Here is a 23,774-nt window from a genome sequence, read left to right as displayed (position 1 = left end):
TGATGGGACAACTTCATTGAGATAAGGTTCAATAGGTTGGTTATGAAATACACTTTGATGAGAGGGTGATGAGGTTGTGTTTTTATTATGCCTCTTTGCTAGTTTATCAATTGTCCATCTCATCGTTCATAGTAATTGGTGAGCTTGTTTCTCGGCTGTATTATACTATGCTACAATTTCTTACAAAATGTTACGAAGTGTGAAAGATGTATATTACTATGCATAACTCATGTTTACTCATTAAATAAAAGAACACATATATAAAATACTCACAATACTAGTCTTTTCTTCAACTTCATAGGCGCATTTTGTCTCCTCTCATCTTTCTTAACCAACGATGATAAAAAGAATATGTAATGTTTTTAAAATAATTTTCCAATTATGAAAATAAAAAAAAATTAGAAAGGAAATTACATCACTTACATCTATTAATCCAAAATCCCCATAATCGTGCAGCTCTATGTGCACCCTTTTTTTCATTAGGTGCCACTCCATGCTACACATATGGGAATGGTAGATGACATCATAACACCTGGGATGTAGAATTTATTTACATAAAAATGTTGAGACACAAATATTCCACACATCAATACATTATTTAGAAAAGACTTGTTAAAACATAGAAAATGAGATAGAAGCATACAACATGTTATAAAAAAAAAAGTATTTACCTACGAAAAAAATAAAATAACCTATAAACCATGACCCATTATCCAATCGAAAGTGTCTAATTCTAGAAACCAATGAGTCAAGTATAAATTAGGCTCAATTAACATTGATGTTAAAATCTCCAACAAGCAAAGTACACTGTAACTTATGGCTACCATCCAACTTTGATGTTGGAGCAAGCAGTGTAGCACATGAGAAAAAAATAATTTTTTTTTGAACAAGTCATGTCTTCTATTGAGATAAGCCTACTTCTAAAGCACTAATAGGTTCTCTATCCTATTATTCCTATTACTAAGTGAAAGTAGTAGCCTCCTACTAACATGTGGAATTCCTAGAATTTCACCTACATCATTGCAAGTTATTAGAAAGTGTCATTCATGTCCTAGATCTAACCTGTAGTTGGCAATATTAAAATGATTTATCACCCATCTACACAGGTTATGCCTCAACTCTTTGCATGAAAGTTGAAGTAATCCACCAAAGCCAATCTCTTCAATAATAATCTTCTTTCAATCACATAAATCATTAGATGTCTAAGTTTTTTATGCAAAGCACCGAGTATTTACCTTCACCTCCTATAGAAGTAAATAAATAAAATTATATAATGAAAATTAATGCAGTAAGATTAAACAATAATGTCAAACATTAATACAATGAAAATAAAATAGTACTAATTAAAAGAATGTTCAAACTTTGTGGTATCACTTTTTTTTTCCTAGTATCCATGTGTCATGCAATAGTTGTATTATAGAATTTAAAACAAATTATCAATGCTCATCATGGGCAAGTTTGTCAAAAATAAATAATTTGTAAAAACTAGGTATGAAATTTAAATTTGGTTGGAACTTGATTTAACCTCATTCAAAAATTTCAAAAGTACAATACATAAAGTATTGTTGTAATTTGTTGTACTTATAGTGTAACTGTATTGTAAATATAGGACATATATGTTGTACTTTTATTTATTTTGTATATCTACTGTTAGTGATCTCTATTGGAATTTCATTCAAGTCACTGTAAACGTATTAAGCTAGTGTACTATTGAAGAACAAGTTTAGGGTGTTTGATGGTAACCTAATGACATACACATTGTTAATGCTTATTATGAGTAACCTTCTCAACCATATATAATTTATAAAAACTAGATATGAAATTTAAATTAAGTGAAAACTTGATTTGACCTTATTCAAAAATTTCAAAAGTACAATACATCAAATATTATTATAACATATTGTATTTCTAATATAACTATATTGTAAATGTATGACATTTGTGTTGTATTCTTATTTATTTCAAAGAAGAATTAAGTAATAAGTTTTAAGTTAACAACTTAGAGAGTGTTTGATAAAATTTAATACTTATTACTTAATGGTTTAAGTTAACTTTAAGTTAAATTATAATTAAGTTATTAACTTAAAACTTATTACTTAATTCTCACTTTAAGTATTAAGATTGTTTGATAAAATTAACTAAAAACATATTTTAAATCATCAAATTGACTAATGTATCTTCATAAATTATAACTAGGGTGAAGGAGATTGAGTAACATTGGAGGTTGTAGAGTAGCAAAAGAGATTATAGAAGTAATTATGGCAAATGGGGGTAAAAAGGTAAAATGAAAATATGGATTTAAGAACAAATTAATTATTTGTACTTATTACTTAAAATTGTTTTTGACTTTATGTTATACGATTAAGTTATTTTACCAAATATACTTAATTTACTTAATAACTTAAATTAAATTATTAAGCCACTTTAAGTCATTAAATTAGTTTATCAAACACCCATTTAAATATAATTTAACTTAAAATCAACTTCAATAATTAAGTAATGAGGAATAAATTTTGTCAAATATCCTCGAAGTCGCAAGAAAGCACGAACTCTAAACAGGCAAGAAGAGAATTTGCTATGATACTAATTTGATGTTGTACTAAAGATAAAATATAGGACATTTGGATGTATAGTAAAATTTATATAATTGGATGAAATGAAATTAAGATATTAAAAAATTGAATAAGAGTTAAATAGAAAATAATTGAAGTATCTACAAAAGAATGAGATTTTTTTTTTTAACACATGGCACATATGGGGCTTGTTAGGGAAAATGCCCATTCTGCACAAATAGCCTGAGCTTTTTTAACTTCTACAGCAACTATAAAAAATAATTCTTAAAAAATGGTAGCTGAAAAAATATTGATAGATTTACATAACTTTTTGCCACGTCAAAGGCGTCTTTTGAATAAACATCTTCTACAATTTTTAAATCTATGATATATGCTTAAAAAATTGAATTTAAACTAAGACACTTTTTTAAATTGGATTTATATTAAATGTGTCTTTTGAAAAGTCACTTTCCACAATTCCATAAAATCCAATATATACTAAAGGTGTCTCTTCAAGTGACATCTTCCATAATTTTTAAATTCATGATATATGCTTAAAAGAATTAAATTTAAACTAAATGTGTCTCTTCAAAAAAACACCTTCTACAATTTCAAAAAATTGGATTTATACTAAAGGTGTATCTTAAAAAGACTTTTTCCTCAATTCCACAAAATCCAATATATATTAAAAGTGTCTCTTGAAGATACACATTCCATAATTTCACAAATTTTAATTTATACTATAAGTATCTCTTGAATTTGATTTTATATTGAAAGTGTCTTTTCAAGAGACACCTTCTACAATTCTAAAAAAATTATACTAAAGGTGTCTCTTCAAGAGACACCTTCCACAATTTCACAAATTTTAATTTATATTATAAGTGTCTCTTGAATTTAATTTTATAAGAGACACTTTCTACACTTCAAAAAAAAATTGAATTTCTTTTGAAGAGACATTTTTCATAATTTCACAAATTTCACTATATAATACTAACGGTGTCTTGAATTTTAATTTCCACCTTTCATAATTTCACATATTTTGATTTATAAAAATTTAATTTTATATAGGTGTCTCTTGAAGGGATATTTCGAGACACCTTTAGTATAAATCCAATTTTTTTAGAATGGTAGAAGGTGTATCTTGAAAAGATATCTTCTATATAAAATCAAATTCAAGAGACACTTGTAATATAAATTAAGATTTGTAAAAGGTATCTGTTCAAGATACATCTTTAGTATAATTTTTTTTTTTTAAATTATAGAATGTGTTTGTTTAAAAGACGTGTTTAATGTAAAATCTAATTTAAGAGATGGGAAATGGGTTTGCATCTTCAAATATAAAACATTTTTTTTCCACGTTTGCATCTTGTGTGTATAATTAGAATTATTTTCCGATGGTATTTTTAAAAAATAATTCTTTAAAAATCCGTACATTTATAAAAAAAACCCCGAAAAGCACTTACGATTAACAGCGGATGAGACCGTGCCAGACGCGCAAAGCCACCGAGTACCAGAGCTTGTGATGTCAAAGTGTGGCTGTGACGCAGTAGGCGGCCATGTTCTCATGACGCCTCGTCTCCACCCCACTCCGAGACCTTCTTCACTTTCTCTTCCATGGAAGAAACTAAGAAGCAAAACAAGACTAAAAATAACTGTAGCAGATGCGACAGGGAATAGCAGAGGTTCTTTTACTTGGGCATTGAATCAAACAGTAGGTGGGTTGTTGTTGCCACGAAGGGAAAGCTGTGAAGAGAAAGTAAGAAGCAAGAAAAGGGTGTTCTTCTTGGATGTTAATCCTCTCTGTTATACTGGAAGCACCCCCAGCTTGCACTCCTTTGGTCATTGGGTTTCTCTCTTTTTCCAACAAGTCAGCCTCAGTGACCCTGTTATTGCTGTAAGCTCTTTCTATCCATCTATGTTTCTCTCTTTTTTTTATTGACTGGAAACATGAGATTGGCAAATCCCTTTAGTTGTTAATAGCCGAAGAAATTTGTGCTCTACCTGGACCTCAAAATTGAAGTCGACTGTAGCAAAATATTTTGGAGAATTGGCAATGGGCATTCCAATAATTTTGTTGAATTTGCAGAAATTTGAATGAGTTGGTTAGAAAATTGGTGAATTTGAATGGTTTATTAAAACAAAAGAAAGAAAGAAGAAAGAAATTCAGTGGTCCGAAGTGGATAGAAAAATTTGGTGGTTCGTGAAATTATGATTCGGGCCATAGTTTGTGACTTAACTGGCATTTCCTAGATGCATACATCCGGTGCTCATAACCACAATTTTGTAAATGAATACAAGTTTCTATCTTAAGAAATTAGGTTGAACTAGAGTGCAGATTACTTCATTTGATTGTTGACCTCTTTTCACTCTACACAAATTTTCTTACACCATTTTGTTCTATATAGGACCATATTCTTTGGGTTAGATCCTGAGGAGCGACCCTTTACACCTTGTTCAATGTGACATTGTGATGTGACCATCATTTCTAAGAAAAAAGGGGAAAAAGAAAACCCTACCACAATTCCCTTTCTAGGTGTCCTATTGCTGCATTAGTTGGCAAGTGCAGAAAAAAATTGTATGCTCCAACTTTTCTAACACTTTTTGTCATGTTTTCCCTTCCTCATCCTTGCATTGCCTGTTGCTGGAATCATGGAATTTTTTTGATGTAGTGAGTAATAGGCTCTAGTTGTTTGCTGTTCAAGAATTCTTGTTTAGGCAGTTTATACCATCCATAGTGTTTTGATCTAAGATTTCAACTCTTCCATGTTTCAGCAGTAGCATATTGTTCCATGGAGCTCAGGTCCAAAATATGGAAGAAACAAGTGTTTTCACAACTCTACCACACAATCAATTATGTTCCACATAATCCCTATTTCATGGCCACATATCTTTCTAGCTAAGGAATGAAAAATCTTTCTCCCGTTACATGAATCCAATTTTCATTTCATCTGGGAAAAACCATCTTTTTATCAACAATGTCTTTGTCATTTGATCCAATAGCCTTGTGTTAGATAGATGTTACTTCATTGGACACAACAAATTTTCCTATTTTGTTATCTATTGGGTGCACACTTTGGTAATGCAAGTGCACTAAATGTCTAATTCTATTATTACTTGTATGTCTATATATCCTTTTCAGCATCCTTACTGATGCAACATGTTGTTTTAATTGCATAACATTTTGCACTACAAGATACAGAAAGTCTTATAGCCAGCTTATAGCAATTTCCTTATACAAGAGACTTCATTTTTATCTTGATGAAAAGAAGTAGTGCTTTTCACTAAGAACTAGCGTCAAGGGTTCAAGAGTTGCTTCTATATAGTACATCCTCTAAATTGGAGTGTAATGGAGTCCAAGTAGGGTTTGAATAAAGTTACTTTAATAGTCATCGCATGTAATTAGTTCTAATGCCTATTGTTGGGTCTCAACCAACTACTTTATCATGATTTAATCTCATTTCTTGTGTTGTTTTAGTTGCTATAATACCTTCTTTTTCTAAAGTAATAGGTTTTTTGTTCTGAAGAAGCGCAAGAACCAGAAACCCCAGGAAAATGGTAACTACAATAAGAATTAACATCTTGTAGACATGACAAGTGTTGAGTACAATGAGAACAACCATCAGGAACTCGTTTTCTGTTGCACTGAGGTTGAAGGTCCATGCTGTGGATACTTTAGTGGGCAGATGTAGTTTGGTGGTTGAGTGAGCTAGCTTTCTAAATAGTAGGAGTACAAGGATGTGTTTCAATCACCATTTAAAGGTTGTTTAATCAGTAGAACTTTACAAGCTACTATTGATCATAGTTGTTAACTTGTAAAACATATCGTCTATTGTTTCCTAATTTTTGTATTATGTATCATAAGTTTATATATATATATATATATATATATATATATAGTGAAAATAAATAGAAAAATATGCAGTGGCTATATATTGGAAGCATGAAGTGTAGAGTAATTTATGATTCTATAACCAATTTTATGAAATATAGTCAGGTTTAAAAAGTTAAACTATATCATACCATATAGAAACATTAAATGGTAGTGTTTTGAAAAGTTCAATTTTAAAAAATATGAGTTTATGTATAGGCTTATCACAAAATCCAAAAAAAAAAAAAAAAAACTTTAGAAAATTTTAGATATGACTTTTAGTCCTAAACTCTAATAAGCATATGTTCTTATATGAGTTGATTTATGTCTTTATGTTTCATTTTTAAAGTTCCAACTTTTCATGGTCATCATCTTTCCTTTCCCATTGAAAAATAAATCCAATGTATATATATATAATTTTTATTCATTATCGCCATCATTTTTAGTGTCAACATTCAAACTATGTAAATGAAAATTCTCCAATATTCATTGTAAAAATAAATTTACTTAACTTTCTGTATGGTCCTTAGTATAACTTTTATATAAGATTATTTTACCTCTCTCTTGCTTACATGATCAATTTTTATTTATTTATTTATTTTTGTACATTTAACCAATTAATACAATAATTCTTTTAACAATAAAAAAAAAAGAATTTTTTTCCTAAAAATTATGAGAAATGGTTATGTATCATTGTTTTTTGTTTTTTTTTTTTTTTTCATAGGTAAGAAAAGATCTATTAAAAAGAGGCATCAAAAGAGCAACTCAAGGTATACAATACCTATATACCCATCGTCAAACCGACCAAAAAAGTACAAATAAACAAGCACCTAGTTGGGCAAAAAAACAACCTTAGCTAGAGGCTAACCAATCAATAAAACTAACTAAAGTTAGAGGGCGATCAGTTATAAACAACTTGGCCTCTGACCAAAGGGAAAAAACAAAAAAGTATTTGAGTCTCTGGATTGACAACACATCATCATTGAAGGCCAATCTATTTCTCACCTTCCAAACCGTCCAAAATATGTAAAGAGGAGCTGCTCTCCATACCTTTTTGCGCCTTTTGCCCACGAATGAACCATGCCAACTAAGGAGAGTATCTCTAACTGAGGAAGGCAGCACCCATGACACCCTAAACAAAGTAAAGAGCAAATCCCATATGACCCTTGTTTTTGTACAATGAAGAAGAAGACGGTCTATAGTCTCTTCCTTCTCATGGCAGAAAAAACATCTATTTGCGAAGGTCCATCCTCTTTTTTGAATTAAATTCAATGTTGAAGAAGGTGTATGTATCATCGTATTGTACACATATCATAATATACATTTAAGATAAGATACAAATTGCGATATGTATTGATTTCCATAAAAAATTATATTGTATTGTTGTACAGTATCGTTTTGTATATCATAAGTTTTTAACAACTATGTGACTAATAATAAGAATCAATAAAGCTTTACTAGAAACTACTAGTGGTAAGAATTTAGTGCTTCTATTCTCCTTTCTGATCCATAGAGTTCTTGATTTCTGCTTCCACAAGATCTCTTCCAAAATGGCCCAATGAGAATACTTTAGTAAACAAGCTGAACCAGAAGCTACCTCCTTTTGAAGAGCCTCCTTTTCTTTGGTATCCTATTGGCAAATATCATCCAATGCACAAGTGATGTAGGACAACCCTAGGATGGTTGTCTACACTCAAGGGTAGGTGGGCTAGGGTTTTATTTTTAGGGTGTAAGGAGAGGAAAAAGGAATAAACTTTATGGTAGAGAAAATTATAAGATAAGAAATAGAGAGAAAGAAGAAACAATGAAGAAAAGATGGAAAACCTTAGAGTCTCACTAAGACCTTCTAGGAGTCTCACCTAGAAGAAAATCAATGGAGTCTCACCATTGAGGGTTGCAACCTTGCAATGAAAGAAAGTATAATATTATTCATCAAAATTCCTTCCTTTGATTTACATTGATTAGCCTATTTATAGACTTCTCTAAGAAATCCAAAGTCTACTAGGACTCTAATAACCTATTCTACTAAGACTCTAATAACCTAGTCTACTAAGACTCTAATAACCTATTCTACTAGGACTTTAATAACCTATCATGACTCAAATTCTAATTATATTAATCCTACTTAAAGTTTACTTAGGTCTTCCCTTTCTTCCTTGAATAAACTTTAAAAGGCTTTTCCCCATCAATTCTCCCCGGCTTGAAAGAACTCGGCTCCGACGAGTTAGATGCTTGATACAATTCATAGAGATCGGGGTTAATCTTCTGAAAATCCGTTGTCGTAATCCATGTATTCTCGGAATGTGGTTTGCCTCGCCATTTCACCAAATATTTTTGGTATCCACCTTGTCGAGTAGACACAAGTTGATCATCAAGAACATACTCGATCTCAGGACGTGGGCTAAGAGTAGGTGGTAATTGAAGATCCAACTCTTCACTTACATCGTTGTGATGGCCATGGTAGATATGTAAATCTTCCACATTAAATATTGGACTAAAATGCAAGTTTGAAGGGAGCTCTAACAAATAAGCATTCTCACCCAACCGCTTTAGTACCCGAAATGGACCCGCTTTCTTAGCTTGAAGCTTTTGATATGTGCTCGGATGAAATCTTTCTGGTCGTAAACGAACCATCACTAAATCACCTTCTTGAAACTGAATATATCTTCGATGTGCATCTGCTGCCTCTTTATAGTTCTCATTGCTGATTTTGATTTTTTCTCGTACCTTTTCATGTATATCTCGTATATGACGTGCAAATGCATCACCATCTTGGCTGGTGCGGACAGAAGTAGGTAATGGTATAAGATCAACAGGTTGCTTAGGTTTTAGCCCATATGCCACTTCAAAAGGTGAGTACCCAGTAGTACGATTAGTGGAGCTATTGAAAGCAAATTCGGCTTGTGGTAAGACATTATCCCACTTTCTCAACTGATCTCTCACAATGCATCTCAACAGATTACCAAGACTGCGATTGACAACTTCTGTTTGTCCATCAGTTTGAGGATGGAAAGAACTTAAAAATTTTAATCGAGTACCTAGCTTGGCCCACAAGGTTTTCCAAAAATAGCTCATAAACTTGACATCGCGATCAGAGACAATGGATTGTGGTAATCCATGCAATCGAACTACTTCTTTAAAGAATAAGGCAGCAACATAAGAAGCATCCGAAGCCTTCTTACATGGGATAAAATGTGCCATTTTGGAAAATCTATCAACCACAACAAATATAGAATCAAAGCCCCGTTGTGTCCTTGGTAATCCAAGTACAAAATCCATGCTCAAGTCTTCCTAAGGTTTGGAAGGAATTGGTAATGGCGTATATAACCCTGTATTTTGCTTTGAACCTTTTCCTACTTGACATGCTCGACATTGTTTGATAACCTTCCAAACATCCTTCTTTAAACTAGGCCAAAAGAAGCGATCTTCCACCAAAGCAATGGTCTTATCTCGTCCAAAATGTCCGCCCATTCCGCCTCCATGAAGTTCCCATATGACATGATCACGTAGAGAAGTCCTTGGTAAGCATAAACGATTTTTATAAAACAAGTACCCTTCTAAAATCTGGAAATCAATACATGTTACTTTTGAACCACTCAAAAGAGAGGAATAAACATCTCCAAAATCAGCATCATTGTCATAGCAATGCTTTAATTCTTCAAATCCATTTGTAGTGGTTGACATGTTTACTAAGAGAAGGGTCTTCCTGCTAAGGGCATCAGCTACTTTATTTTCAATCCCTGCACAATGCCTTAAATTAAAGGTAAATAGTTGAAGAAAACTACTCCATTTTGCATGTCGAGAGTTAAGCTTCTTTTGAGAATTAAGATATCACAAGGCTTCATGATCTGAATACAAAACAAATTCCTTGTAACTGAGATAATGTTGCCAATGCCTAATTGTTTGCACTACTGCATAGAATTCAAGATCATATGTGGAGTATTTTTTCTTTGCCCCATTGAGCTTCTCACTAAAGAAAGCCACAGGATGTCCCTCTTGGCTAAGGACTGCTCCAATTCCCACATGGGAAGCATCACAGGCCACCTCAAATACTTTCTCAAAGTCTGGTAGGCGTAGGATAGGAGGGTTCACCATCTTGGATTTGATTTCTTCAAATGCCTTGTTGGCCGCCTTGGTCCAAATAAATAAACCAGGTTTCATGCATTCAGTAATTGGGGCCATAATAGAGCTGAAATTTCGAATAAATCGTCGATAGAATGTAGCCATTCCATGGAAGCTTCGCACCTCATGGATATTTGTTGGTACTGGCCAATCAACAATAGCTTTGATCTTCTCCGGATCTGTTTCGACACCCTTAGAAGACACAACAAAGCCAAGAAATACAACACTAGGGCTCATGAAAGTACATTTTTTCAAATTAATGTAAAACTTTTCAGCCCTAAGAGTGCGCATTACTTGCTTCAAGTGTTCCTCATGATCTTCACAAGATCGACTATAGATAAGAATATCATCAAAATAGACAACAACAAACCGTCCAATAAAAGGTTTTAATACCTGCGTCATAATCCGCATGAAGGTACTTGGAGCATTGCTTAGTCCAAACGGCATGACTAACCACTCATACAATCCATCCTTAGTTTTGAAAGATGTCTTCCATTCATCCCCTGGTCTAATACGTATTTGATGATATCCACTTCTTAGATCAATCTTTGAGAAGATTACTAATCCAACCATCATATCTAGCATGTCATCAAGTCTTGGAATTGGAAATCGATACTTGATTGTGATTTTGTTGATTGCACGACTATCCACACACATCCGCCATGATCCATCCTTCTTTGGTGTTAGTAGGGCAGGAACTCCACAAGGACTTAGGCTTTCACGAATAAAGCCTTTAGTAAGTAATTCATCAACTTGCCTTTTCAATTCAGCATGCTCTGTTGGATTCATTCTGTAGGCTGGTAAATTTGGTAATGATGCACCGGGAATCAAATCAATGGCATGTTGTATGTCACGCATAGGAGGGAGTTCATTAGGTAACTCTGCAGGCCATAAGTCAGAAAAGTCATCAAGGATTTTACGTGCGTTTGCTGGATATTCCTTATCTTGTTCTTTAAATTCTTCCACTTTCCAAGCCATTAAAGCAAAAATAACTTTAGTTTCCTTGCTCTCATTTTCAAATTGACACATAGTAAGTACCTTTTTTGGTTGTGCATTCTCATCCGACTTCTTAATTGGAGGGACTTCTTTCATTGGACGAAGGATCTTCTTACGTCCGTTGTGTATGAGAGCATATGTATTTTCATAGCCGTCATGTTGAACTTTTCTATCAAAGAGCCAAGGTCTTCCAAGTAAAATATGACTTACTTTAATGGGTAAGACCTCACACCATACAGACTCTTCAAAGTCCTTACCAAAAAGGAATGTTACTAAACAACGAAAACTTACCGGGATAGAGGTGTCATTAACCCATGCTACTCTGAATGGATTTGGATGTCTCTCTGTTTTAAGGTTTAGCTTCTCAACAAGTTCTTGTGAAGCTATGTTCAAACTGCTACCTCCATCAATGATCATGGTGCATAATCTCCCTTGGCAAGAAATACGTGTTTGGAAAATGCTAGTACGTCGTCAATCTTCTTCTCCTTTTACTTTTGGAACGGTTAATAAAGGTCGTACTACAAGACTATATCCTTCCGTCATACCATCATAGTAGTCACATTCTTCACTAACTTCATCTTCATTGTAGGTCTCTTCTTCCTTTGGGTAACTTTCCAATTCAGATTCTGGTTCTTCAACACAAAAGTGTAAACTTTTGGTTGGGCATACAACAGCATAATGACCATGCCCACCACACTTAAAGCATAAAGGAGTCACATCTACTTTTCTATCTCCATTACTCATTGAATTTTTACCCTTATTACCATTCTTATAAGTCACATTCGAAGTTTGTTGAGTGTTGCCCCCACCATTCACATGATTAGGAGTTCTGAAGTTTGACGTGCTTAAAGGTTTGCTTGCTGTCCTGTTGGAGAAAGTGCTCCCAATTTGTGAACTTGGACGCCTGAAAACCCAGAATTTGAGGCCTTCTTCTATTTTGAGGGCTAGTTGATAAACGTCATCTACGGTATAAGTGTGTGCAGCTATCATCTCAAGTTGAATCTCCATTCGAAGTCCAGCTTTGTAGCGGGCTGCAAGTTGAGCATCACTTTCCCGCACTTGATTTCGAATGCTCAATAATTCATGGAATTCTTCTGTATATTCTTCAACGGACTTGGTGCCTTGTTTAAGGGAAAACAATTTTGTATACATAAGTTGTTCATAATCAGTTGGAAGAAAGTGCTCCTTCATCTTCAACTTCATCTCGTCCCATGTGTCAATAGGCGGTTGGCCAGTTCTATGAGCTTGATTCTCGATATTATGCCACCATAGACGTGCTGCTCCTTTCAACTTTGCCTTCACAAAACGAACTTTTCTATTTTCGGGCATTGCATACCAATCAAAGTAATCTTCCATTGACATAATCCAATCAAGAAAAGCTGTTGGATTTAGTTTTCCATAAAATTCAGCAACTTCAAGACGTACCTTTTTTGTCACATCATCATCTAGCTCAAAAAGTTTGGCCCTTCTTTGATTCCCCATCATAAAATTGTCTTGTTCTTCGCGTGATCGATTTGGCGATTGTCTAAATTGATGACTTGCGATCTCCTCTTCAATTGGTCGTTTTTCTTGGCTCTTTTCTAATAACTTCATGATCTCATCAAGTTTGCTATTTAGTTGTACTATAGCATCTTGATGGGATTGTTGTGTGGCTGAAATTTCCTCCAAGCGTATTGTAGCGGCATCTTGATTGCTAGAAGTTTTTTTGGAACTCATACTTGCATAAGTTGCTCCGCTCCTTAATTGCATATGCCTTCAAGCCAAGAATTTTGGCTCTGATGCCAAAATTGATGTAGGACAACCCTAGGATGGTTGTCTACACTCAAGGGTAGGTGGGCTAGGGTTTTATTTTTAGGGTGTAAGGAGAGGAAAAAGGAATAAACTTTATGGTAGAGAAAATTATAAGATAAGAAATAGAGAGAAAGAAGAAACAATGAAGAAAAGATGGAAAACCTTAGAGTCTCACTAAGGCCTTCTAGGAGTCTCACCTAGAAGAAAATCAATGGAGTCTCACCATTGAGGGTTGCAACCTTGCAATGAAAGAAAGTATAATATTATTCATCAAAATTCCTTCCTTTGATTTACATTGATTAGCCTATTTATAGGCTTCTCTAAGAAATCCAAAGTCTACTAGGACTCTAATAACCTATTCTACTAGGACTCTAATAACCTAGTCTACTAAGACTCTAATAACCTATTCTACTAGGACTTTAATAACCTATCATGACTCAAATTCTAATTATATTAATCCTACTTAAAGTTTACTTAGGTCTTCCCTTTCTTCCTTGAATAAACTTTAAAAGGCTTTTCCCCATCAACAAGGCTTGTTGATGACCATATTACCAAACACTTCTCTATTCCACCTTTTTAAATCTTCCTCAGGGGTTGGTCAGGATGAAACTAAAAGAACCCTAAACTAATAGCTAAACATCAACTTTCCAATACTACCTACTTTGAACCACATGTTCTTAACATGAAAAGACAACTAGTACTCATCACCCCCCACAATCAAGAAGGGTAGGGGAATTATCAGAGATAGGCCTAGGACTAGGAACAATATTTTGAGAAACACTAGGGAAATGCTAAATGCTCCTTCCTATCTGGGGAAACTAAGAATGATCTAGATGTGACAATGATTAACTGTCTTGACCACCACACTATGTAAAAGACCTTTCCACCCATGGAAGACCCACCAAACTACCAAAACCCACCCCCTCATTGTTGAAGTCCTGAGGCAAAAACGATGCTCTCAAGGGAAAGGAATCAAATTAAATTCTCTATCAATATGCCATGGGTCTTCCGATGGTCTTCTGACTGCACCCTACTTGTTCTAGAAGTCTCTATGCTTGGGCCTAACCTCTGGACTGTACACCTCAAAAGAATTCATATGAAGGCAATGGGTCATGAAATTCTGTTCTTACATATGATTTCTTAATTTATTAAGAAGTAATTTGTGGGATAATGGACCTTTCTTTTGTTGTTATAAAAGAAACAAATTACAGAAAGTTGGAAAATCCTCACAGTTTATAAACTGACATGACAATTTGAAGGAACCCTCCTCCATTTCTAACTATTCTACAACACAATTGTCCCAAAACATTATCAAGCCACCAGCCCTGTACTGAGCATTAACAGCTTGTTATTCCAGAAACTGACTTACCTCCACAATCCTCACCGCTTTCAGAGACATTGACTCCAGTTTAAATTCTTTGAGGCAAACCAGGTCAGCCTTATGATCCTTTAAAAAGGATTTAACAGTTTTCACATTTTTCCAAGTCATTTAGCCCTCTGACATGTCAGATAATATTTCTGAGCTGCATTAGTCCACTTTAATAAGAGATCAATCCTTCACACTGCTGACTCTTCTACCCTTGTTATCGTAAGTAGCCAAAAACTCCAGCTTGCACAATTGCCATCCAGTGCATGTATTCCCCCTGCTCCTGTTCTTAACCGAACAGCCAGAACCTTGTATCCACCTTGCTTACATTTTCATCTCCAAATCCAGTTATTTCTTCTTCAAAACCATCCATCGCCACACCTGCTCATTTACAGATTCCACAATTGTATTTTGTTTTTTCGCTCCCTTAGAAGACAGACTCTTCCCTTCTAAAGGGAATATTGACTGAGCATGCTCAAGGTTGGCAGGTGTCAACAAATGTCACTGGCTCCAGGACCACAGGAGAATCAAAGACCGAAAGGATCCCAAGCACTCCACAAAGAAGGCCCAGCTGGAGATCTCACTAAATTCAGGGGAACTCAACCAACCTCCCCCCCCTTAAAAATAATGAGCTGGGTGGCCTATTATACAGATAAAAAAATCCATGACATGAGTATAGAATCCTCTGTATCCCACTTAAAATAAGACAGATTTGAAACATACACGCACAAATAACTATGTGTCTGCCTTCTAAACAGTAATGCTTGTATTCATATTTATTCAGTAGGGATAAAACTGTCATGTTGTCATAAGATTCAGATCAAACTATTTATTTCTGAGGTGATTTTTTCTTTTCCAGCTTCTTAATGTGGTTGAAGTTGCTGCATCTGTCTTTTCATGTACTGAATTGGTTCTGTTTTTGATTTCGATGAAGACTTATGCTTTTGTTTATTTTTGGACTGAAATGCTGGGCGCAGGTTATTGATGGAGAAAGATGTAACGAGTATCGCCAAAAGTTATTACCTTCATATAAAGCTCATAGGAGGAAATTCTCAAAGCAATTACCTTCACAAAGATTTTCATCAGTTTCTGCTGGAAGGTCACGTCAAGTTGTCAGAGACGTCCTCAGGAAATGCAATGTGCCAGTGGGTGAACCTGCTTGCTCATTATTCATGTGGTTCTTCCTTTATTTTAATTGATAATAGTCATGTTTTCACTTTTGCACATATATGCTTTTGGATTAAGAAAAAAAATTACCAATAATTAGAATTCACTACAAAAATCATGTACAAGTGAACCAAATCTGTAAATTTTGAGAACCAATTAACAGGAAAAAACAAATATGAATCCACTAGCTGGTGTTTGAAAACATGTCTAGATATAAATATGTATCTTTTAGTACATGCAGTGAACTGACAAAAAGGAATTGATTACTAACAAATTCCAGTAAGCATGGAATCTTAAATATGTTATCATATTCAAATTGAAACTGAATATGCAAAACTAACAAATAAACATGGAAGCTATCATGCAGAAAGAGTCAATAATCTGGATTTGGAATTTATATTTTTTTTTCCTTAAGCCAAGGAACTACATGCTGTTTTTAATACTTACACTGTAAGAGATTACTTATGTCAATAAAAAGATAAAGTCCTCAGTCTATATTACTAATTTTACATTTTAATAATTCTACAACTGAAATTAATTAATGAAATATGAGGGCATTTTCTGTTCCTCTAAATGAAGAAAGATTGTACTTACATCTTCTCTATTAGTCAAATGAGGCATTTTCACCTTGGTGTACTTATATTTTCTGTACTTAGAAAAGAAAATTAGGGAATGAGTTCTAGTGTACGGTTTATGTCCTTCCTGGATAGTGAGTGTTGAGCAACCGTAAGCATAGCAGAAACATTGGGTCACATTTCCTATGTTACCATGGTCAGTCTTTCTGGCACAACATTCTTTATATCCTTTTCTACTGAAAGGGATTATAGATATTGAGTTCTTAATAAGTTCACTTTTTATTGAGTTTCATTGACTTTATGATTGAGAGAAAAAAGTAATGCAGGTTCTAAAAATTGAAGGCTGTGAAGCAGATGATGTTGTCGCTACACTTGTAGGTCAAGTTTTACAAAGAGGATATCGAGTGGTTATCGCTTCTCCTGATAAAGATTTCAAGCAATTGATATCTGAAGAAGTGCAAATTGTTATGCCTATGCCAGAGTTCGGCAGATGGTCTTTTTACACCCTTAAGCACTACATAGCACAATATAATTGTGATCCATGCTCGGATTTGAGTTTGCGTAAGTGACACCTTGCCATGGTTTAAGTTTTATGATCAGTTATATTACAGCTCTAAATTATTATCTGATTTTAATATGTGGCTTTTAGTGATTGTTGTTAGTAGGGTCACATACATATGTTCATTAATATATTAGAACAACTATTGGAATTACTTTATGTATTATTAGAATTGATTGATTTTTACTCCTTTTCTATTGAGTAACTGGATATTGTTATGGAGATAGAAATTAGGAACATGTTAAATTCAGCTGTGGTTGCAGGCTTAAAATTTGGCAAGCAAATTATGATTGAAATTCATTTGCATTTTATATGCATGCGAATTCTAAAAATTTACAGGGAAATAATCAATAGGCGAATTCTGCAGCTTAACTGTGTAACTAACTACCAAGAATCTAGGGACTAACAAGCACAACTCTAGGACCTAACTATTAGAACATCTAGATATCTGAAACTGAACAGTAAACAGATCAGATTTATTGAAAACAAATAACCAAAAAACATAGCAACAAACTCCTAATAATTCCAAACTCCCCCTTAAGTTGGTGCATAGATATTCATCATGCCCAACTTGCTAACAAGAGTTTCGAACCTAGGCCCAGATAGACTCTTGGTTAAGACATTGAGTATCTGTTGTTCTGTCATGATGAACAACATGCAGATAACTTTACTTTCAAGCTTTTCTTTGATAAATGCCTATCAATTTCAATGTGCTTTGTACAATCATGCTGAACAGGATTGTTTGCAATGTTGATTATTACCTAGTTATCACAAAAGAACTTCATAGGAGGTTCTGAACTCAACTTCAGTTCTTCAAGAATTCTCTTTAAGCATAAAATCTCACATACTCCATCAGCCATAGCATTGAACTCCGCCTTTATGCTATTCCAAGCTACAACGCTTTGTTTCTTGCTCTTCCATGTAACAAAATTGCCCTAAAGGAAATTACAATAACCCAATGTGGATCTTATGTTTGTATTTGAACTAGCCCAATCAACATCTGTGTACATCTCCACATTTCTTTGGTTACCTTTTTTGAACAAAAGTCTTCTTCCTGGTGTACTTTTTAGATATCTTAGAATTCGGTATACAACTTCTAGGTGCTTTTCATATGGTGAATGCATAAACTGGCTCACAACACCAACTACAAATTTGATGTCAAGTCTTGTGTGGGAAAGATAAATTAGCTTCCCTACAAGCTGTTAATACCTTCCTACTTCAACTAACACTCCCTTGGTTTGTTCTCCAAGTTTGTGATTTTACTCCATTAGAGTATCACTTGATTTGCACCTACTCATTCCTATTTCTTCAAGTAGATCTAAAACATACTTTCTTTGTGCAATAAAGATCCCATTTTTAGATCTAGCAACTTCCATTCCCAATAAATACTGTAAAGACCCCAAATCGTTAATCTAAACTCTACTGTAAGGTTCCTCTCTGGTCTAGCTATCTCAGCTTTGTCACTTCCAGTAAGAATGATGTCATCCATATAGATGATCAAAATAGCTATCTTGACCATCTCCAGAATACCTTATGAACAAGGTATGATCCATTTGTCCTTAATTGTAGCCTTGATTCTTAACAAACCTTGTAAACCTTTCAAACTGTGCCCTAAGAGACTGCTTCAAACCATATACAGACTTCTTTAATCTGCACACTTTGGTTCCAAAGATGTCCTTAAATCCTGATGGAGCATCCATAAAGACCTCTTCTTGTAATTCGTTAATGAGAAATGCATTCTTGACATCTAATTGATAAAAGGCCCATTTCAAGTTTACAACCATAGAAAGTAACACAAATCATATTTAGCTTTGCAACTAGAGCAACAGTTTCTTGATAATCAATCCCATTAGTCTGTGTAAAGCCTTTCGCTACCATCCTAGATTTATAATGATCCAAGGACTCATCTGATCTGAACTTTACAGTAAACACCCATTTACACCCCCATCAGTGTCTTTCCTCAAGCAAGTTTACCTTTTCCCATGTGTCATTTTTCTCTAGAGCCTTCATCTCCTTGAGGACAGCCTCCCTCCATTCAGGAACGTTTAGAGCTTCCTGTATATCCTTAGTTACATTTACATTAGATAGTTGTGAGATAAAACCAGAGAAACAAGGTGATAATTTTTTATAGGACACATGATTGGAAATTGGATGATTAGTGCATGTTCTAGTGACTTTTCTAGGAGCAATGGGGATATTGACAAAAAAAATCAGTTTTTTATTCAAAAGAAGTGTGGCACGAATTAGGAGAAGTATATGGACTTGAAGTTTCTATAGCATTTGAATCCGGTCTTGGATTGGACTCTTAGCCTTGTAAAGTTGTAATATCATCCTTACCTTAAGTAGACAATTTCGCATCCTCCTTTTTTCTTAGTTGTTGAATCATTTTCTGTTCTAGTGTCAACTCCACTTATGAGCATTGAAGTAGGCTACCTTACTTCTAAATGTAAAGAATCCAAGTCCATTAAAACATTTGGATTCATTAAAACATTATAATTTATCAATTTTGATTTTTTATTCGAAACCATGTCATTCTCCTCCAGTTCAAACAACAAATCTTCATAACCACCCTCCCTATGAAAATGAGTATAAAAAAACTCATGCTTCAAAAAATGTGACATCCACAGTAACAATTTTTATTTTTTCTTTTTGGATCAAAATAGTGGTAACCCTTTTGTGTTGGAGAATATCCAAGAAAGACACATTTCAATGCTCTTGGGTCTAACTTACTACGATGATGCAACTAGATGGATTCATAGCAAATGGCTAAGACAATATGGTATGCAAGTTGCATAAATCCATTTATGGATTAAAACAAGCATCCCACTCATGGAATAAACGTTTCAATCAGACAATCAAGACCTTTGAATTTGATCAAAATGAAGATGAACCTTCTTTGTACAAGAAGGTGTAGAAAAGCATAGTGGTCTTTATGATCTTGTATGTTGATGATATTCTACTTATTGGTAAAGATGTAGGGCTATTGCCATCATTTAAGATTTGATTATCTACTCAATTCCAAATGAAGGATCTAAGAGAAGCATAGTATATTCGTGAGATTAAGGTCTTATGAGACCACAAGAATAAGAAACTGATGTTATTTCAAGCCACCTACATTGACAAGCTTTTAGTCAAGTATGTGATGTAGGATTCCAAAAAAGGTCTGCTACCCTTTAGGTAGGGAATTTCTCTGTCTCGGGATTAGTATCCTAAGACACTTGAGGAGAAAGAGTGCATGCAAACAATACCTTATGCATTCGTAGTGGGTAGCCTTATGCATGCAATGCTATGTACTAGATCGGATATTTGCTTCACAATAGGCATGGTGAGTGGATATCAATCAAATCTAGAACCAGAACACTGAACAACTATCAAACACAAACTCAAATGTTTTAGGAGAACGATGGATTATATGCTTGTATTACAGAGTGACGAGTTAGTACCTAAAGAGTCTACAGGTTTAGACTGTCAATTTAATCATGATTGTCGTTGATTTACCTCGATTTTGTATTTACCTTTGGTGGTGCGGCTGTTATTTGGAGGAGTGTGAATCAATCTTGCATTGTTGACTCCACTATGGAAGTCGAGTATATTGTAGCTTCTTAAGCAACAAAGGAAGTCATTTGGCTTAGGAAGTTCCTCATGGGACTTGGGGCCATACCTTTTGTTGTACAGCCCATGACACTACTCTGTGACAACAATGGGTTAGTGACATAGTCTAAAGAACCAAGAAACCATTGGAAGGGTTAATCCATTAAGAGGAAGTACCACTTGATTCATGAGATAGTCTAGATGGGTGATGTAGTGGTTGAAAAGATACCTTATGCAAAGAACATGGCGGATCCCTTCACCAAGACATTGACAAGGAGAGCCTTTTATGGTTAAAGGGATAGCATTAGTGTTAGATGTGTCTGCTTTGCTTTAGTAGTATGATGTTTTAAGGGCTAATGGAAGATTGATAGAATAGAGCCCTTAAAAATATGACATGATATAATAAATTTGAAATTTATTATTTATTTAATTATATTCCAATTGCACTTTTATCTATCCTTGTTCCATATATTATTCTTTATAAGCATTTTGACCTACATCTCTTGCATTGTACATGACTTGAATGTATTAGGAGTTACACGGAAGATCCAAATCATAGGTTCCATTTGAGACTTTAATGCACTGCCTTCTAATTATTCTTTAATTATAATATTCTTTATAAGCATATTATTCTTTAATACCTTCCTTACGAGTAGTTTTGTTCATAGCCAGTTTGTGGACTTCAACAATCCATTTGAGACTTTAATGCACTACCTTCTGATTAGAGGGATGACTAGTTTGGCTATTAGGATGTGGTTCCCATAGTGAATGCACTAGTGTATATGGTTACGCATTAGATAGGACCTACAGTAAGTCATGACCTAAAGTTATCAATTAGTCTTGCCTTTGCCTAGCTATTATGTTGTATTTGTCTCTTAACCTTAAAAGAATACTGAGTTTATGCCAAAATTAGCAGTGGTTTTGACCTAGGGGTGAGATTTTAAAGTGATCATATATTCCCTATAGATTGAGTCACTATTGATAGACTTTGGTAGCAACATGTATTATCAATAGAGACATCATGATATCTCATGGATTTTGAGACAGTGTGTCCCCTTGGGTGATCCTAAGGACGTGTGTTCAAATAAACTATGATCATAGTTGTTACTTAAGTGAAACTTGACATAAGCTCTTTGTGAGTTAGGACATGTTAGTTGATCACATAATTGGAGGATTTGTAATTTAAGGATGGTAGAGCTTATCTTGAGAAATTAATAACTCTTACCTTGTTAGATTACGTATAGCAGTTTATGGGGAGACTTTATACAACGAATAAGAAGCCACAAACCCAAGCACTTAGTGTACATTGGGTATTGGGGTGCAGTTGGCTATTTGTAGTGGGATGTTGAATCAGCTTCAAAATTAGATTCTAGGGGAGCCAGTACTGTCTTATTGGTTCCACTAGTCCTCGTTCAAGCGCATATGCCTTGATGACACGGTTTATAAGAGTTGGATTGGTTCTTAATTCACTTATGTGCATAAGGGCTTTTTGGTAATTACGTAAGGCCACACAGGAATCAATGGATGACATCTCTAGAATGGACTAATTGATTAATTGAATGCTTAATGGGTTAATTTATCAATTAGGACCCTTTTTACGCTAGATTAAGTGACCTTAACCCAAAGTGGACTTCATTCACATAAGCCCAATAGAATTCCTATAGACACCCCTTATGAGGTTTTTATTTTTCTTCCATTATTCTCCCTATATCCCAAGGAGAAAGCCCTGACCTCCACCTTTTAGACTTCCACCATCTAAGTGCCAAGCTTCAACGAAGAGTCATTGGACAGAAGATAGGGGCTTATGAGATCTCTCACCTTTGACTACCATGTGATCAAATGATGATCTTCACTACAAGGATTTGATTTGGGAACCATCCAAATTTGAGGTAAGCATTCTAAATATGTAATCTAGATCCTATAAAGTTTTGTATATGCTTTGTTTCCGTTGTGCATAGGATCTAGTGGCCCTAGAAATAGTATCATGCATTTAACAAGTTCCAGGGCTTAGGAATGGTGTAATCCAAAGTTCCCATCAATGGGTGTGGTAGTGTCTTATTTCTTTTTTTTTTTTATGATACTTTGATTTTTTATGACTTAAATGAGGAGCATTTGGAGTTCTTAAGTTGGGCTTTCATGTGGCTTGAAGCATTTTTTGGCTTAAAAATCAATTAAATAAAAGTGAGTTGATTCCAATGGGGGAGGTTTTCGATTTTGAGGATTTGGCTAGGATGTTGGGGTGTAAACTAGGCTCTCTCCTTCTTATTTGTGCCTCCCTTTAAAATCCTCTTTTAAATCTTTATGAGTTTAGGATGTGATGGAAAAAAGATTTTCGAAATGGCTCACTTTGTGGAAAAGGTAGTACTTATCAAAAGGAGGGAGACTAACTTTGGTAAAGAGCACTCTTTCTAGCTCACCAATCTATTACATGTCTTTATTTGTAATCCCTCATAAGGCGAGTTTAAGACTAGAAAATATTCAAAGGGACAACTTCCTTTGGGAGGGAGGAAAGCTCCAAAATAGGCCTCATTTGGTTAAATGGTCATTAGTTTGCATGGATGAAAAGGATGCATCATCCGAAAAAAAAAAAAAAAAAAACTTTGTAAGTTTTAGTACAAATAAAGATATGTAATCATTTAAAATGGGGATTCCTAGCTCAAAGATGTTTGTTTGTACACGTATTATATATATATATCATAAGACTTGGGATAAGAGAAAAGAGGAAAAATTCTACATGGATCCCTTTGTGAAAGAGTAGAGTGAATGATAAACATAACGAATTTTGAGCCACTAATGAAAAGAGAGGATAGGATAAATAGTTAGGGAGTAAGAACGCTTTTTTGGGGATAAAGGGACTTTAACCCTCACGATTTTTAGATGAGGGGTTTAGGTATTAGAAATTTGTTTACACTAAATAAAGGACTGCTTGGAAAATTGTGTTGAGGATTCTCTTTTGAGAATAAGTCTCTCTAGAAACAAGTGATTGTAAGGAAGTATGGAGAGGAAGAGGGGGACTGGTGTTTTAGAGCTTTAAGGGAAGGTTATGGAAGGGTCGTTCGAAGGCTATTAGGGGCAAGTAGAAGGAGTTTAACAAAAGGGTTGATTTTAGGGTAGGGAATGGTAAGAGAGTGAGATTTTGGAAGGATAAGTGGTGTGGTGATGATTCCCTAGTCAAGGCTTTCCTAGA

The 23,774-nt window shown here is 34.5% G+C and overlaps 2 protein-coding genes across 2 annotated transcripts in view; one reads left to right on the top strand and one right to left on the bottom strand.

Annotated features, from left to right (window-relative positions):
- Positions 1-4,016: 4,016 nt before the first annotated feature.
- LOC100250377 (uncharacterized) overlaps positions 4,017-23,774 on the top strand; it is a 32,356-nt gene continuing 12,598 nt past the window's right edge. The window contains exons 1-3 of the mRNA XM_002267200.5: positions 4,017-4,446; positions 15,673-15,840; positions 16,764-16,998. Of these exons, the coding sequence (XP_002267236.2) occupies positions 4,075-4,446; positions 15,673-15,840; positions 16,764-16,998 (775 nt within the window). The 5' untranslated portion in view covers positions 4,017-4,074. The remainder of the gene's footprint in view (positions 4,447-15,672; positions 15,841-16,763; positions 16,999-23,774) is intronic.
- On the bottom strand, positions 10,982-13,859 carry LOC132253083 (uncharacterized). Its single transcript, XM_059734366.1, has 2 exons — positions 13,757-13,859; positions 10,982-13,708 (listed from the first exon to the last, which is right to left on the bottom strand). Exon 2 carries the CDS (start codon positions 13,285-13,287, stop codon positions 12,010-12,012), a length of 1,278 nt encoding a protein of 425 aa, XP_059590349.1. The 5' UTR covers positions 13,288-13,708; positions 13,757-13,859; the 3' UTR covers positions 10,982-12,009.

The sequence above is a fragment of the Vitis vinifera genome, chromosome 18 (genome assembly GCF_030704535.1).
Source record: "Vitis vinifera cultivar Pinot Noir 40024 chromosome 18, ASM3070453v1".
NCBI lineage: Eukaryota > Viridiplantae > Streptophyta > Magnoliopsida > Vitales > Vitaceae > Vitis > Vitis vinifera.
This window is presented reverse-complemented; position numbering and strand designations above follow the sequence as displayed.